Source organism: Pteropus medius, unplaced genomic scaffold, assembly GCF_902729225.1.
Source record: "Pteropus medius unplaced genomic scaffold, Ma_sr-lr_union100, whole genome shotgun sequence".
In the NCBI taxonomy this organism is placed as follows: Eukaryota; Metazoa; Chordata; class Mammalia; order Chiroptera; family Pteropodidae; genus Pteropus; species Pteropus medius.
The window spans coordinates 8,821,118-8,835,467 of record NW_024344370.1 but is presented as its reverse complement, the minus strand read 5'-3'; the positions used below and the strand labels follow the sequence as shown (position 1 = coordinate 8,835,467).

General features: G+C 32.9%; 1 protein-coding gene across 6 annotated transcripts in view; it reads right to left on the bottom strand.

The window, feature by feature from the left end:
* The window catches only part of IPO11 (importin 11), a 163,862-nt gene that overhangs the window by 78,038 nt on the left and 71,474 nt on the right, over nucleotides 1-14,350 (bottom strand). For all 6 annotated transcript variants that reach the window (XM_039870008.1, XM_039870011.1, XM_039870007.1 and 3 more), the window contains exons 20-21: nucleotides 12,090-12,203; nucleotides 3,321-3,436 (exon numbers count right to left, since the gene is read on the bottom strand). In XM_039870008.1, coding sequence (XP_039725942.1) covers nucleotides 3,321-3,436; nucleotides 12,090-12,203 — 230 coding nt within the window. The remainder of the gene's footprint in view (nucleotides 1-3,320; nucleotides 3,437-12,089; nucleotides 12,204-14,350) is intronic.

Genomic DNA, 14,350 nt, shown 5'->3' with positions numbered 1-14,350 from the left:
TGACAAGTAAAGCAAATGTAATTTTTTGCTTTTTCAATGTCTGTTAATTTTAGCAATTAGTCCTTTAAGATACTAATAAAAAAATAATTTTTTTTATCCAAAAAATAGTTACCATATTATTGAGAACATCCCAGTATGAAGAAAATAATTCTTAAAAATTGATAAATTAGTAAAATATAACCTTGATATAAAATTAGACAGTATCACAAAATGATCCAACTCATAATTAGAGGAAAAAATAAAATTAGATAAAATATTAGAAAACAGTTATGCAATATATTAAAGTATAATTCATCCTATCAAGTAATATTCATCTCAGGAAGTCAAAAGTTTTCTAAAGAGAGATTTTTTTTTTTAAAAGTAGAACAATATAATCTCCCAAGTAGACAACAAAAACAATCAAATTAGTTTTTTTAAATGATGAACATATTACATTTAATGGTACATAGCTGACGTTGGCTGTTTACCAGTATTCATTACCCCATTCTATTAAAAAAAAAAAAATTGTTCATGCAAGGTCTTTTTTCAAATTCTGCGTAAAAAAATATTTTAGACTATTATATGCTTGTATAGAAAACTAAGTTACTGAGCTAAATCCTAGAACATAGGTTAAATGACACAGAAAAACAAGCCTAAAGCAAGTAGAAAGAGATAAACAGAAGAGCAAAAATTAATAAATAGGAAACAAACATGCAACAGAGAAGTCAAGCCAAAGGTTGGTTTTTGAGAAAACTAGTAACACTGACAAATCTCTAGCAAGATAGATCAAGGGTGAAGGAAAGGAGCCATCGAAAAAAAAAACACACATAACGAGTCAAAGAGTTTCATTTTATACATGTGACCACAAACATCAGCTGGTACAAGTTATCCCTAATAGGCTCAAATTCTCATTCTCCAAGATAACTGCTTTATACCTTTGCTCCCCACAAACCATTAATATCTTCATGCACTCCCACCCTAGCCCATAACACTCAGTTGATAACTATGCTTCATATTTTCTTGAGAAAATAGAAGCTATGAGATGGAACATCTTTGTACCTCATTCCACAACAATACAGAAATCTATCTTCCTGTCTCCAGTTAAAATGGATGAAGTATTCCTGCTACTTAAAAAAACAAACAACAAAAAAAACCCCACAACAACAAAAAACAAAAAACTTCCCATCACTTCTTGCCTCCTTCAATTAATCTCTCTAGAGTCTCTTCTATCCCTCTAGACTGCCAGATTTCTACACTCCTTTTCATAGTAAAAGTTCTCAAACAAGTTGCTGATGCTCACAATCTGTATATACTTAACTCCAATTCACGCTTCGATCTACTCCAATTCTAACTTCTCTCCTTACTACACCACTGAAACCCCTCCTAACATTTTTATGTGGCCAAATTCACCTCCCTATATTGCTCTTACTAGAATAATCAGCAATATCCAACATAGCTGACCACTCTCTCTTTTAGGAAAAAGTCTTCCTCTCTTGGCTTAGTTTTTCTCCTGTATCAGTAGACAGCTCTTCTATGTCATCTTTGATGACTCTTCATGTGATCTCTAAATATTTTAAGTTCTTCAGGATTCTGCCCTTAATAGAATGCTCTCTATCTGCTCTTCTCTTTCTAAGCAATCTCATCCATTCTCACGCTTTAAATGTCACATACAAACTGCTAACTACTTTACAAACATTATCTCATAAAAAGTAGATCAATATAATCTCCCAAGTATCTTATTTCGAATGAGTTCTAACCCACTAACAAAAATATATGAAGACATGTGTACCCTGATTTTTTAAAGAATCTTAGATATTAATAAATGGTAAATTTTCAAAAAACAAATCATAATGACTTAATTTTGTTTACATATAACTAAAGGCTAGGAAAAAAGAAATTAACATTAACAGAACAATGCACTGTTCATGTAATCCTTAAAAAATTTATATACTTTTAATAAACACATTAATATATGGTTTGTAATATTGATAAATATCTGAGTCTGACTCTTTACCATAATTAATATTTAAAAATTGTGTACTAGTTAACATCATATAGTATCTATATGTTTATAGGAAAGTATTTATGTGCCAGAGATTAATGTTTTAATTTGTAATCTAGAGTAGGGGTTGGCAAACTACAGCTCATGGGCCAAAGCCAACCCATACCCTAGTTCTTTAAATGAGGTTTTATTGGAGCACAGTCATGTCCATTTGTTTACATATTGTCTATGACAGCTTTGGAGCTAAAAATAGCATTGAATAGTTGAGACAGAAAGTGCACACCCTGGGAAGCCTAAAATATTTATCTTCTGCTCCTTTACAGAATATAACTGCCAACCTCTTATCTAGACTAATCCATCCTATACTAATAAAAATATATGAATATAAAAGTTTCCAACACATGCTAATTTATAACCAGACTACCCAGAAGTCATTTAACTTCAAACATAAAAGGATGAGAAATGCAAACTGCAAATAAATATCTACCTAGTTATGTTTTAAAACTGTATACCTAGTATTCTGATACAGATCATTAATTTATAATATGTACCAAAGACAATTTCTATGAATCAAAAAACTGTCCATTCCTAGATAAAACTAAGGAAAAACTATGCAAGGAAGGGAGGGAGGGAAGAAGAGAAGGTGGTGAAAAGGAGGAAGAGAGGGAGATCCCAAATGTTAATTTTTTTCTCTGGTTAATTTCTGTAATTTGCTTTTTTAATTCCAATATCAGCTTATATATTAGAATTTTTAAATGTTGCCTGTATTATAAACTACATTTTAAATAGAGATTGGCTCTGCAGAAAACTACTGCCATCAGTTAGATAAATAAAGCAAAATGATTTTCTAGCACAGGTTTTTGTGGGATTTTTTTTGTTTGTTTTGTTTTTTATCTCGACACCACACACTTCATTTAGTAAAATAATAAGTCAAGACTAAGTAACACTAACATTTGGGGCTGAGGTATAATCTCAGTACTTACTGGGTAGGATAATAAGAGGTTGAAAATAACAATCTCCCCCAAATCTCATTTAACACATTATTAAGTTTGGACAATTTATGAAGATCCCAATTTTACATTCCAAATTCCAAAAGATGAAATGCAGCTAAATTCTTACAGAAACTCCCCGTTTGACTACTATAAGCCTACACTGAGTCACAGCTACTAAAAAAAGATGGAATGATTATGTTACCCAGTTCGGGGAAATTGATTTTATGTTTTTGTTTTTAATTGTTGAATTGTTAAGCCCTGTTGCATGATCTTTGCTTTATTGGCATGAGAGTAGGGAAGGCCAGGAAAAAAAAATAAGATCCATAGTATCAAGTTTTTCCACTTACCATAATTCTAAACCATCTTCCAGAAGATAAACATGTGGAGGCTGGGAAACATCTGTACTCAGTTGAATAACTGGGAGCAGGAAAGGGTACAGGTTCTTGCTGTCTGCTCCTAATCCCTAAGGGAAGTATAAATAAAACTTAACATAAGACACTCTAAAGTCCCACCCCCAACACCAAAAAAATCATCTGTCATATTAAAAAAAGAAGCCCTAAAAACAATTTATAAAAAATAAATCAATCAGATCTTAAAGGATGGTCCTAATTATAAGCACTCCTAAATCAAAATTAGTTCTCTTTACAATTACAAAGCAAGTAGCAAAAAGGTACTATCCAATTGCACAATGGTAGTAAAACCATATAACCAAAGCTACACACACCTGTTCATTTTGAGATTGCACATATATTTATTTTCCCATCCCTGACTACTGAAGAGGTGTTAACACTAAAATGTTAAACTCTATAAATTATCTCACCCAAATTTAACAATCAAAAATAAACCCAACCTAAATGTTCATCATTTAAGATAATTAAATTATGATACATTCATATTCTAGAATACTCAATAGCCATGAAAAAAAAATTAGACATGGAATAAAAACAATCTTAAAAATAATTATGAATTGGATTTAAAAAGTGCAGAAATATGTATAATAATTCTACATGCCAAGGAATTTTTTTAAAGAGCTATATTTCTGTATATACAGATATACCCATAAAAATATTTCTTGTGAGAAAAACAGAAAAAAATTGTTAACACTAGGTAAATATGGGACGGGGAAAAGGATGTTGGAAGAGGGTAAAAGGAGCTTTTTTTTACTTTTTTTGTAAGCTTTTTAAAAAATATCTACATGTTATTTTTTAATGAAGAAATTTTGTTAATATTTTTAATGAACCAAGACCACAGAGACAGAGGGAGAAGAGGGCATTTAATCTAAAATTCTACTTTGCCTAATTATTGTCATAAGTTTGAGTCAGTGTGTCACACTAAACATAAACACTCTGAAAAAAAAAGGATAAAAAATCCATTTCTAATTCATAATAACCTCTATAATCTGATTAACACAAAAAGGAAATCAAATAAACCATCAAACACCTCCTTACTTAGAAAATAATTCAAATGTCAATATAATTTATAGCAGATTACAATGCAACAAAATATGTATGTATTCCCCTTTTGAAGAAATATATGTATACTAAATTCAATCTTTATCAGTGAGGCATAGATACTACGGTGGAAATACATAAAGTTTATTCTTAAATAGGTTAAGCATAGGTTCTGGCCCTTTCTAGAACTAAAAATAAGGTGAAAGATCTTATTAAAGATTTTTCCAAAGAAGAGAATCATAAAACTGTCACAGTTAATAAAGTAGTATATGTTGGACCTTAAAATTCAGTTAAAATTTCACTCTCCATAGCTCAATCTTTAACAAAACAAAAAAGAAAGAACATTAAGAAAAACTAGTCAAGTTCATATTATCAGGCAGACTTAAAATTCCCCACAAAATTAGAATCTATCTACTTAGTATACATCCCAATGAGCACAATATGCTAGCATTAACAAAACAAAAGTAAGCAACTGCTAAACATATAAGACTCTCATCTAAGTCAAAGCCTGAAGAGATTCACCTTTGTTATCTAATGGCCAATCTCAGACATGCAGCTTTAAGTAAATTTGAATATTCATTTGGCCCAGTCATGACTACAAGACATTGTCTACAACACAATGAAAGCTCAAAAATAAATTCATCAGTTATTTTAAAAATTATCAGAAATGCTTAAAGTGGGGAAATCATATTGTACTACTGTTACCTAAGACCTAAGGGGAAACTAGGTGAAGGGTACAAGGGAATCTCTCTGTGCTATCTTTGCCACTGCTGTGAATTTTTTTTTTTTTTTTTCAGTTAAAGAAAAAAAAGAACACTGGCATTTCTCAGCGGATTGTCTTTCACTCTAACGTACAGCAGGTCTTGGAATAATAACGTTGTTTCGTAATAACATTGATGAGATATAACTTTTACTTATATCAATTGGCCTATAGTAAAATTGGTTTGTTATACATCATTTCACTTAAAATTAGACATTAAGGACTTTACTATACATGCTAATAATGTCCAAATCTATTATGTCTAACCCAAATCTCTGAACACTCTGAATGACTATAGGACATCATCACCCAGAAGGCATCTGAAACTCTTAAGTCTACCACTAAACCAACCCATTGTCTTCCTAAAAAATGGTTCCTCTTTCTGCATTTCCTAACTCAAGTGACATGAACCACTATTTTTTTCTAGTAATAAATTACATTGCAACCCCACCTCCTAGTTCTTCCTTCTTACCCCACATCTAATAATCCTTGATTCTCTCTCTAATATTTTTCAAATCTTTCCCCTTCTCCCCACGGCTTTACTTCTGGTCATCATCTCTTCAACGGTTAACGAAAGAGGCTTCCAACAACTTCCTTGACCTTCATTTTACTTAATACCAAACCAGTATCCCTACTGGTACTCTGATTAACTTTCTAAAATAGTGATGACACTCCTTCCTCTGAATTGTAAGAGATGTTCTTACATCTTCCTAACCAGGTCCCTATACCCAAGCTATGTACTCTATGTTGCAGCTATATCAAACAACTCAGTATTAGAAATCACTATGTTAATATCTGGAGAAAGTGGGAAGATTTACCCATGCATTTATTACTGTTCTCTCCCAAAATTCACTAAAAGAATATAAGAGGACATGTTTTTAAAGACCTAAAACTGTAAGTACAAAGACAGCATAAGATAAAAGCAATTCATTTTTCAAAGCTGGAAAGAAAGACAAGTGGTAACCATTCTAGCAGACTCAGAGAACCAAATCTCTAAGCCAGCAGTGAAAAAAAGGGTAAGAAGTAACCTGATTTACATTACAGAAATTCCAAAAGACTCAGGAACTGAGAGCAACCGGGTATTTTGGGAAAAGGGAAAGTTGAAAGGAAGATATTAAAAAATATAAGAGGACCTCTTGAAGGTCTTTAAAAAGTAGATCTCATCCATGTGCACAAACAATGGCCCTTCCCTAACCAGCATAAAACTGGCCCTTCCCTAAACCAGCATAAAACAGGCCATTTATTTTCTGGTAAAACAAGCAGTCTTGAGACAGGGATAAATCGGGTCATCAAGAGCATGGATACAATACAAAACAGGGAGATGTAACATGTAACAGGCATGAGACTGAAGAATCTTTCACTGAGAGAAGAGCCCAGAACATAAACTATTTCCCTACAAAACCACCCAGCTGTATCATCCTTAAGGAAAAATCCACAATCAGCAAGTTTCCCATACATACACAACCCGTCCAGTTTTTTAGTTCTCACTCTTAAATTTATACAGACAATATAAGTTCTTGAAGTTGGGTAATTGTTACCTAAAAATCTATTATCCTGTTCTTCCTTCTTTTATGTATTTTTCACACACACACGCACGCATAAGCAGACAACAAGGATCATGATTATATGATTATAATATCTACTATGAAAAGCAGAGAACAAAACAAACAGAAAACAGCACCTTGAAGGAAACAGAGACCACACATAGAGAAGAAAACTTGGAAAATGTGTCATTATAGCATTTGTAGAATAAAAGAAAACATTGTATTCATGAAACAAAAAGGAAATGATGTAAAATGATTATTCAACACAACCTGAAAGAACTCATAGACATGAAAAATATTATAAAGAAAAACTCAATAGAAAAATTGAAAAATAAAGCTGAGGAACTTCAGAAAGTAGAGAAAGGAGAAAGAAAAGAAAAAGGAGAGAACAATAAGAAAAATACAGGACTGGTGCATTCGTCTATTATCTAAGTAATAAGAAGTTCAGAAAGAGACAATAGAAAATAAGCAGGGCAGGAAATAGTCAATAAAATACAATAACATACTCTAGAACCCAAGAACATGAGTTTCCAGTTTGATATGTCCAGAACAATGGGATAAAAATACATCTACCTCATCATGAAGCTGAAAACAAAAACAAAGTCAAAATCATACAAGTTGTCAAAAAAGAAAGGAGTAATGATGCATTCAAGAATCAGGAATTAAAATAAAATAGTTCCTAAAAATGCAATTCTAAAAGCTAGAAGACAAAGGAAAAATGCCTCTAAAACGTTGAGGGGGAAAAAAGCTAGAATTTTATACTTAACTACATTACTACAGAATAAAAACATTTTCAAACATGTAAGAATCTCAAAAAAGAAAAAAATTACCTCCTGTGTGTGTACCGTTTGCAGAATGCCATTGGTATTCACGGGCTCCATTTGAAAGAGGAGGTAAAACAAGGAAGAAGACCAGTAAAGAAAATAAGCATAGGATAGGAGATTCAAGAAGAATCCTTTTGATGGCAGTGAAAAGGGATCCAGTTCTAATAGCTGTGCATGAGCATAGAGTAAAACCAGTCTAGACTAAAACATATAAGAATCTTTCAGATTTAAAGATTATGAAAGCAACAAAATACCTTATATGTCTCAGCATACTGAGGAAATGTTTAGATAACAGGTGAAGTGTATGAGTTTAGCTACCTAAATGTAGTAGGCAGAACTCTAAAATGACCAACACCCATTCATAACCCCAGTGTACATAAACTATTCCCTAGTTATGCAATCAAATGCTAATCTAGACACTATCACGAGGAATTTTACAGATGTGATTAAGGTCCCAAATCAAGTGACCTTAAGATAGGAAAATCATCCAGGTAGGCCTAACCTAACCATATGAACCCTTTAAAAGAGAGTTTTCTCTGACCAGTTGCCTAAGGAGAAGTCAGGGATTCAAAGCCTTAGGAGATCTAAGAATTGCTCAAGGATTGTGGCTGGATTCTAAGGACTGAGACAGGTCCCAGCTGACAGCCAGAAAGGAATCTGGTACCTCAGTCCTACAGATTAAGAAACTGAATTCTGCCAACAAGGTGAGTGTGAAAACAGATTCTTCCCCAAAGTCTCCAGGGGAGAACTTAACCTGGCAGACACCCCAATTTTAGCCTGTCAGACTCGATCAAAGAGTGTAGACATGGTGTGCTAGATCTCTAACCTAACAGAACTACAAGTTAATAAATGGATGTTGTTGGTAATGTGTTATTCGGTAATAGAAAACTTATAAACTAAGCAAACAAAATTACTAATACAGGGGTCGGTAATAGGAGAATGGTTATACAAGAAAGAAAATAAATTATAACATAATGACATATGCCTTCAACAGCCTTTGTAAGATCACACAAATAAAAACACCAAATAGTGACCTAATTTAAATTATAATATAATTACACCCATCCTTCGATTTAAGCGGATTATCATTTTTTACATAGAAGAAAACCAAGTAAAAAGAGTCCACTAATACAAAAAAATATATACTAAATAGGCCAACATAAGTCATAAAAATATTTATTTCACATATTTTCACAAAAAAATGCTAATGAAAATTCAGCAAAACCAAAATAAATTTTATTTGCTATCAGTGTCTGTGCTGTAATCTAAAGCAATCAATCTTCTTTTCAATAGGCACAGTCACTATCTTCATCACTTGAAATATTTGGAAGCACTACTTTGGGTTCATTATTTATGTTTATGTTTTTGAATAATCTTTTTCCAACCCCATCTTTTGCTAAAGTTTTCATAAATTCTTCAGTATTCACTGTAACAATTTTTATATCTGTTCAAAATTTTAAGGCTCGTTGGATGTTTAGATCAAGATCTAGAATTGTGGTTTCCAATTTTGTGGCCAACTGAAGTGCTAGTGATGTAATCACAAAGTTATATATATATATATATATACATATATATATATGTATATATATATGTATATATATATATGTATGTATGTTACAAGCTTCTTTAATTAAATTATGACACAGCTGGTGTGTCAGTGTGTCGTGTCAACTCCTACAGCTATCAATCAGTGATTTAACATTTTGTTAAATTAGTTTCAACTGCTACTGGCCACAGCACAACAACCAATTTTCAAATGTTCCATTGATAATTGTGTTAGTATTAGTTCTTTGTACATTGCTGAGTTGAGCTATTGTTTTTAGAAAGAATAATCGCCAATAATGGAAATGAAAAAGAAAGAACTGTGTAAAATGAGATTGTGTAAATGGAAAAGTCTGCATAAACAGAGCAGGTTTGGGGTGGGGGGGAGATATTCACCTCGTATTAAAAAACTAGCCCGAAAAAAATGCCGCATAAATCAAAAGACGGGTGTACCTTGGGAGGATGAGGGGATAGGAGTCACATAGAGGTGAATGAAAGAATTAAATCTTCATCCTCTATACAGGGAACTCAAGAGAGAATGCCTACAATGTTTAAATCAAGAATGAACAATGTAAGTATGTCACTTAGAACCAGAGATAATAAGCCTAAAAGACCAGGTTAAAGCACTGAAAGTAGACTTCTCCACCAAACAGGAAATGGAGATACTGCTACTTTCCATAAAAAATCTTCAAGAACTCACTCCTTAACCTATCTATCTAACATGTAAAACTGATCAATTCACAAACCTAAGGAGAAGAAACAAAAAGTACCATGTTCTCTCATGCCTATGGGGCTTAACACATGTTGGCACCAATTTGTTTAAAATATCTTTACCACTCTCATCCCTGCATCACCATGTAATTAACATCTCTTGTTTAACACTATACACCAACACTGTTTAAATACCACCTCTGTCAGGAAGGTTTCCCTGATGTCCTACCTCACCCTCAAATCTGAGATAAGTAACCCACCATGTGCCCCCATAGCATCATGCTCTTATTGCTAAAAAAGCACTTAACTGTTAGTCTTCCCCCTAGAACAGGAGTCCCCAACCCATGGGTCACAGACTGGTTCTGGTCTGTGGCCCATTAAGAACTGGACAGCACTGCAGGAAGTGAGCAGCTGGCAAGTGAGCGAAGCTTCATCTGTATTTGCAGCCACTCCCCAGCACTAGCATCACCGCTTCAGCTCTACCTCAGAACATCAGGCATTAAATTCTCATAGGAACACTGGTCCCTGGTGCCAAAAAAGCTGGGGACTGCTGTCCTAGAAAACCACATTCATAGAGAGCTTGCCCTATTCATTTCTGTATCCCAGTGTGTAGTATCATGTACTGCATATTGTAGGTATCCAAAAAAAAATTTACTGTATGAATGAATGCCTACTCCCACTAAAGCCAACTACTGCAGACTAGAAAGCTTATTTTCAGCCACTATTACCCTCTCCAGTCAGAGATTAGAGTCTGGATTCCCAGAATTAATTAATTATTTTAAAATATATTTATTTATTAAATATTTATATATGTATAAATACTTACACTAATATCTGCCTGTTAAATTTTAAAAGTCGTAGGATGGCATTGTTTTCTATGAAAGGAAACTTACCAGTAATCCTTAGTACAATTTTCTTAAATGACTGAAAAACTTATTTTAAGCTATAGTATCAATTTTAATATTAAACGTTACATGATTTCTCCCAAGAAGGGAAGATAATTACCTGGTTGGAATCTTGTACCCTTGACCTATAAAATTACACAGGGCACTTAAGTATCATGATTAAAGGAAAAGGCTCTACAATACTCCAGTCGTTCCATGCAGGTTACTCTGGCTTCCTAAGATTTCCTGAGGCAGCATTGCCTGAAGAGACACAGAAGCTGGGTTTTTTTCACACCTTCCTCAAACTGAGTTTAAAAATACATAATACAAAAGATGTGGGAATCACTTTTTGTTCTGTTACTTACAAGAGAAATCTCAGGCTAGTCACTAACTACCTCTTAGCATTTGTATCCTCATTTATAAAAGAAATATAATCACTCAGGATAATCACAAGAATTAAGAAGTGGGCAGGAAGAGATGCTAGGACAGACACTCATTAAAAACAAAGTGCATTTAAAAAAAATTTGTATCACTATTCAATCTAAAACTGCCTTAGACAGAAATTTTTAACTGTAAAACTTGTCCATAAATACTTACTGAAAGAATGAGTTTATTTCAAAAAAGTGTCGGGGTGCCTAAAAAAAGTTTGTTTTTTTTTTTAACTAATATTAGAAAGGATTCTTTTCTGTTTAACTTATTAGAACATTTTGGAGGAGTAATTCTTAATTTAGAGAGATCTCATTGGAAAATCTATCAAACTTCGGGGCAGGGGCAGTAAAAATCACTTAAAGCATCCCTGTACCTAGGTATTCTAAGTTTTGGCATTAAGCTATTAACATTCTACACTCTCGCCATCAGACTACAATTCACTTTAACAGTTCAAAAGAGAACTACAGTCACATTCTATCTGAAGTTTAGGTTCCTCTCTACCTGTTGCACATCCCAACACTTCAAAGTCAAGATGTCTAACGTCAAATTCACTTCTCTCCTCAAAAGCCACTCACCTGTTTTCCTGCCTTCCCAATTTATAAAAGAAAAAAATTTTATTTTAAATAAAGGATAAAGAGTGAAAACAGAGAAAAAGTTTAGGCATAAAAGCCCTAAATACCAAGGAAGCTGCCTGAAAGGTATAATGGATTATACAAATTATGAGCTACCATCACTGGGGACAGCTATATCTAATAGAAGAAACTGTCTTTAAAAAGTAGAGAATATTTTTCAGATGTCAAAAATGTCCAAAGCAAACATACAAAAGGTGTTTTTAAAACTGTTTAGATAACACATAAGACGAAAAACGTGAGGCCTTTCATTGCTATTTACATAAACCACATGAAAACAATGAAAAATTTTTTAAAAGAGAAAAAAATACTAAACTAAGAAACTGTGGAGAAGTATCTTACCTGAACAAGATGAATAAGTGTTGTCAGAATAGCACATCTCAACATATTGTGTTCTTCACTCTGCTTCCAAAGAAGAGGCAAATATTGCACCAAGCATCCTACATACGGTCGTATCTATCACAACAAAAATAGGGGAAGCAAAAGAATTGTATTAGGAAAGAAGGTGACTTACTTTAAGAAACACTGACAGACCTGTTAAGTCCCAGACAGCAAATATTTACTATTTACTAGATGTAATGTATTAAGCATATATCCTTTTAAAGGTAAATCATACATTATATAGAGACACAGAGCTCTATAAATATTTTTAAAAATTTTAAACAAGTACCAAATTTATTGCGTAAAATACAATTTAGGAATATAAAATAACACATAGAGGCCAGTTATTTCTTTAGAGTTTAATAGAAAATGCTGCTAATCCTGATTCTTTTTTTAATTAAACAGTTTACCTAACTGGAAATACACTGTTTTACAAAGCAGCAGCATTTACGCAGTCATTCAACAATTATCTGATGGCATCTTGCAAGTATCAGGCCTTGAGTACAAGGCACCAGAAAGAAAAGGATATAAAGGTAGACATACAAACCGTTACAACGAGAAAAGAAAAGTGCAATAGTGATGGTGTATGTGAGGGATAGTGGAAACACAGAAGAAAATCCCTTTCAAAGGATAAAATTATTAACATTCTAAATTAAGTTAACTAGTTTTAGAAATATACCCTGAAGCACAGCACAGCTTGACAGTGAGTTTCTTAGAAAATACAATGGATCTACACTGAGGCTGCACAGCACTTCGGCTCTGAACTTAGGGTCGCAGTATTTGGAATTGCTCTAATCAGAACCCTTGGTAGTAAAACAAATGCTAGACCTGCACAGCTTCAGTACTATCTATTTCAATCCCATGGATAAAAATTAAAAATTACTCCCAGAAATAAGAGTTGTTTTTTTTGTTTTTGTTTTTTGCTTATAAAACAGCATACACTATAAAGGTTAGAATAAAAATTGCAGGGTAGGGGTGTGGAGATTTAAGATATAAGAATGTACAGAAGTTAAATATTTGTCCAAATATTTCAGTGATACCTTATTTTCAAATTTCGAATCAAACTATTACAGTGGATAATATTTACTGCTTTTGCTAAGCACTCTATCTCAAAGATCACTCCAATTAGCTTATAAAAGGAGGCCAATTAACATGTAAAAACGCAGGTTTCAAAATACCTAACTCATTCTTACTCAGCTGAAACAGCATATAACAGCGTAGTTCTACTGATAAGGCAAATAAACTGGTTTTGGTTTTGAACAAATAGAATACTTTTCAAGAAACGGCAGAAAGTACACTATGAATTATAGATGGAATAGGTAATAAAACTGAAGTACCCAGTTACAGTTGAAAGTCACAAAATATTTATATTCCAATATTAGCTGTTCATTAGAATATAGTTCTAAATTAAAACAAACACTTCAAAACAACTATTTCAGAAATCATCCATAGAGTCACTGTTGCAAAAGACCAAAAAAGGTCTGGGGATTTAGAAAACAGGGTGATGGAATGAGAGTCAAACACATTCCCTTAAGGTAGGGCAAAAGAGGTTTAAAAAAAAGTACATTGGGGCAACCAAGGAAATCTGAATATGGAGTTGGTATCAGACGACAGTACCGCATCAATGTTAATGTTCTGAGTCTAATGATATTAGAGAACTCTAAATATTAGAGTTCTAATATTTTGGAATGAGTGAAGTATCACGATGTCTGTACTAAAATTAAAATGGTTTTAATTTTTTAAAAATCTGCATATGCACATATCTAATTTTTTAAAATCTGTATATGTGGTAAAATGTTAGTAACTGATGAACTAGGTGAAGGATATATGAGTGGTGATTTATTGCAACTTTTCTGGATTTTTTTGGTAGATCAATAGCAATTATTTGTATAGAGTTTAAAAAATGCATAGATTTAAGGATGTTAGACATCAGGCTAAATAATAACCGTATACTAGAAACTAAACAATGAGCATAATGCAATTGAGAGAAAAAAGTATTCTACATGCATTCAACTTTTGGCATCTCTACTTCATAAAAAATCAGCATTTGGGTAGGAGTACTACAAGTAGTACAGTCTTATGAGTTAGTTTACCACATATAGAGAGATGACCACTTTTGTTGACAACATATTACTGAAAACATGAAAATCAAATATGTGACAGTCTAACAAATGTTTTAACAAGGGTTACATCCACAGATGGTTTTAAAAAATGAGTTCCTA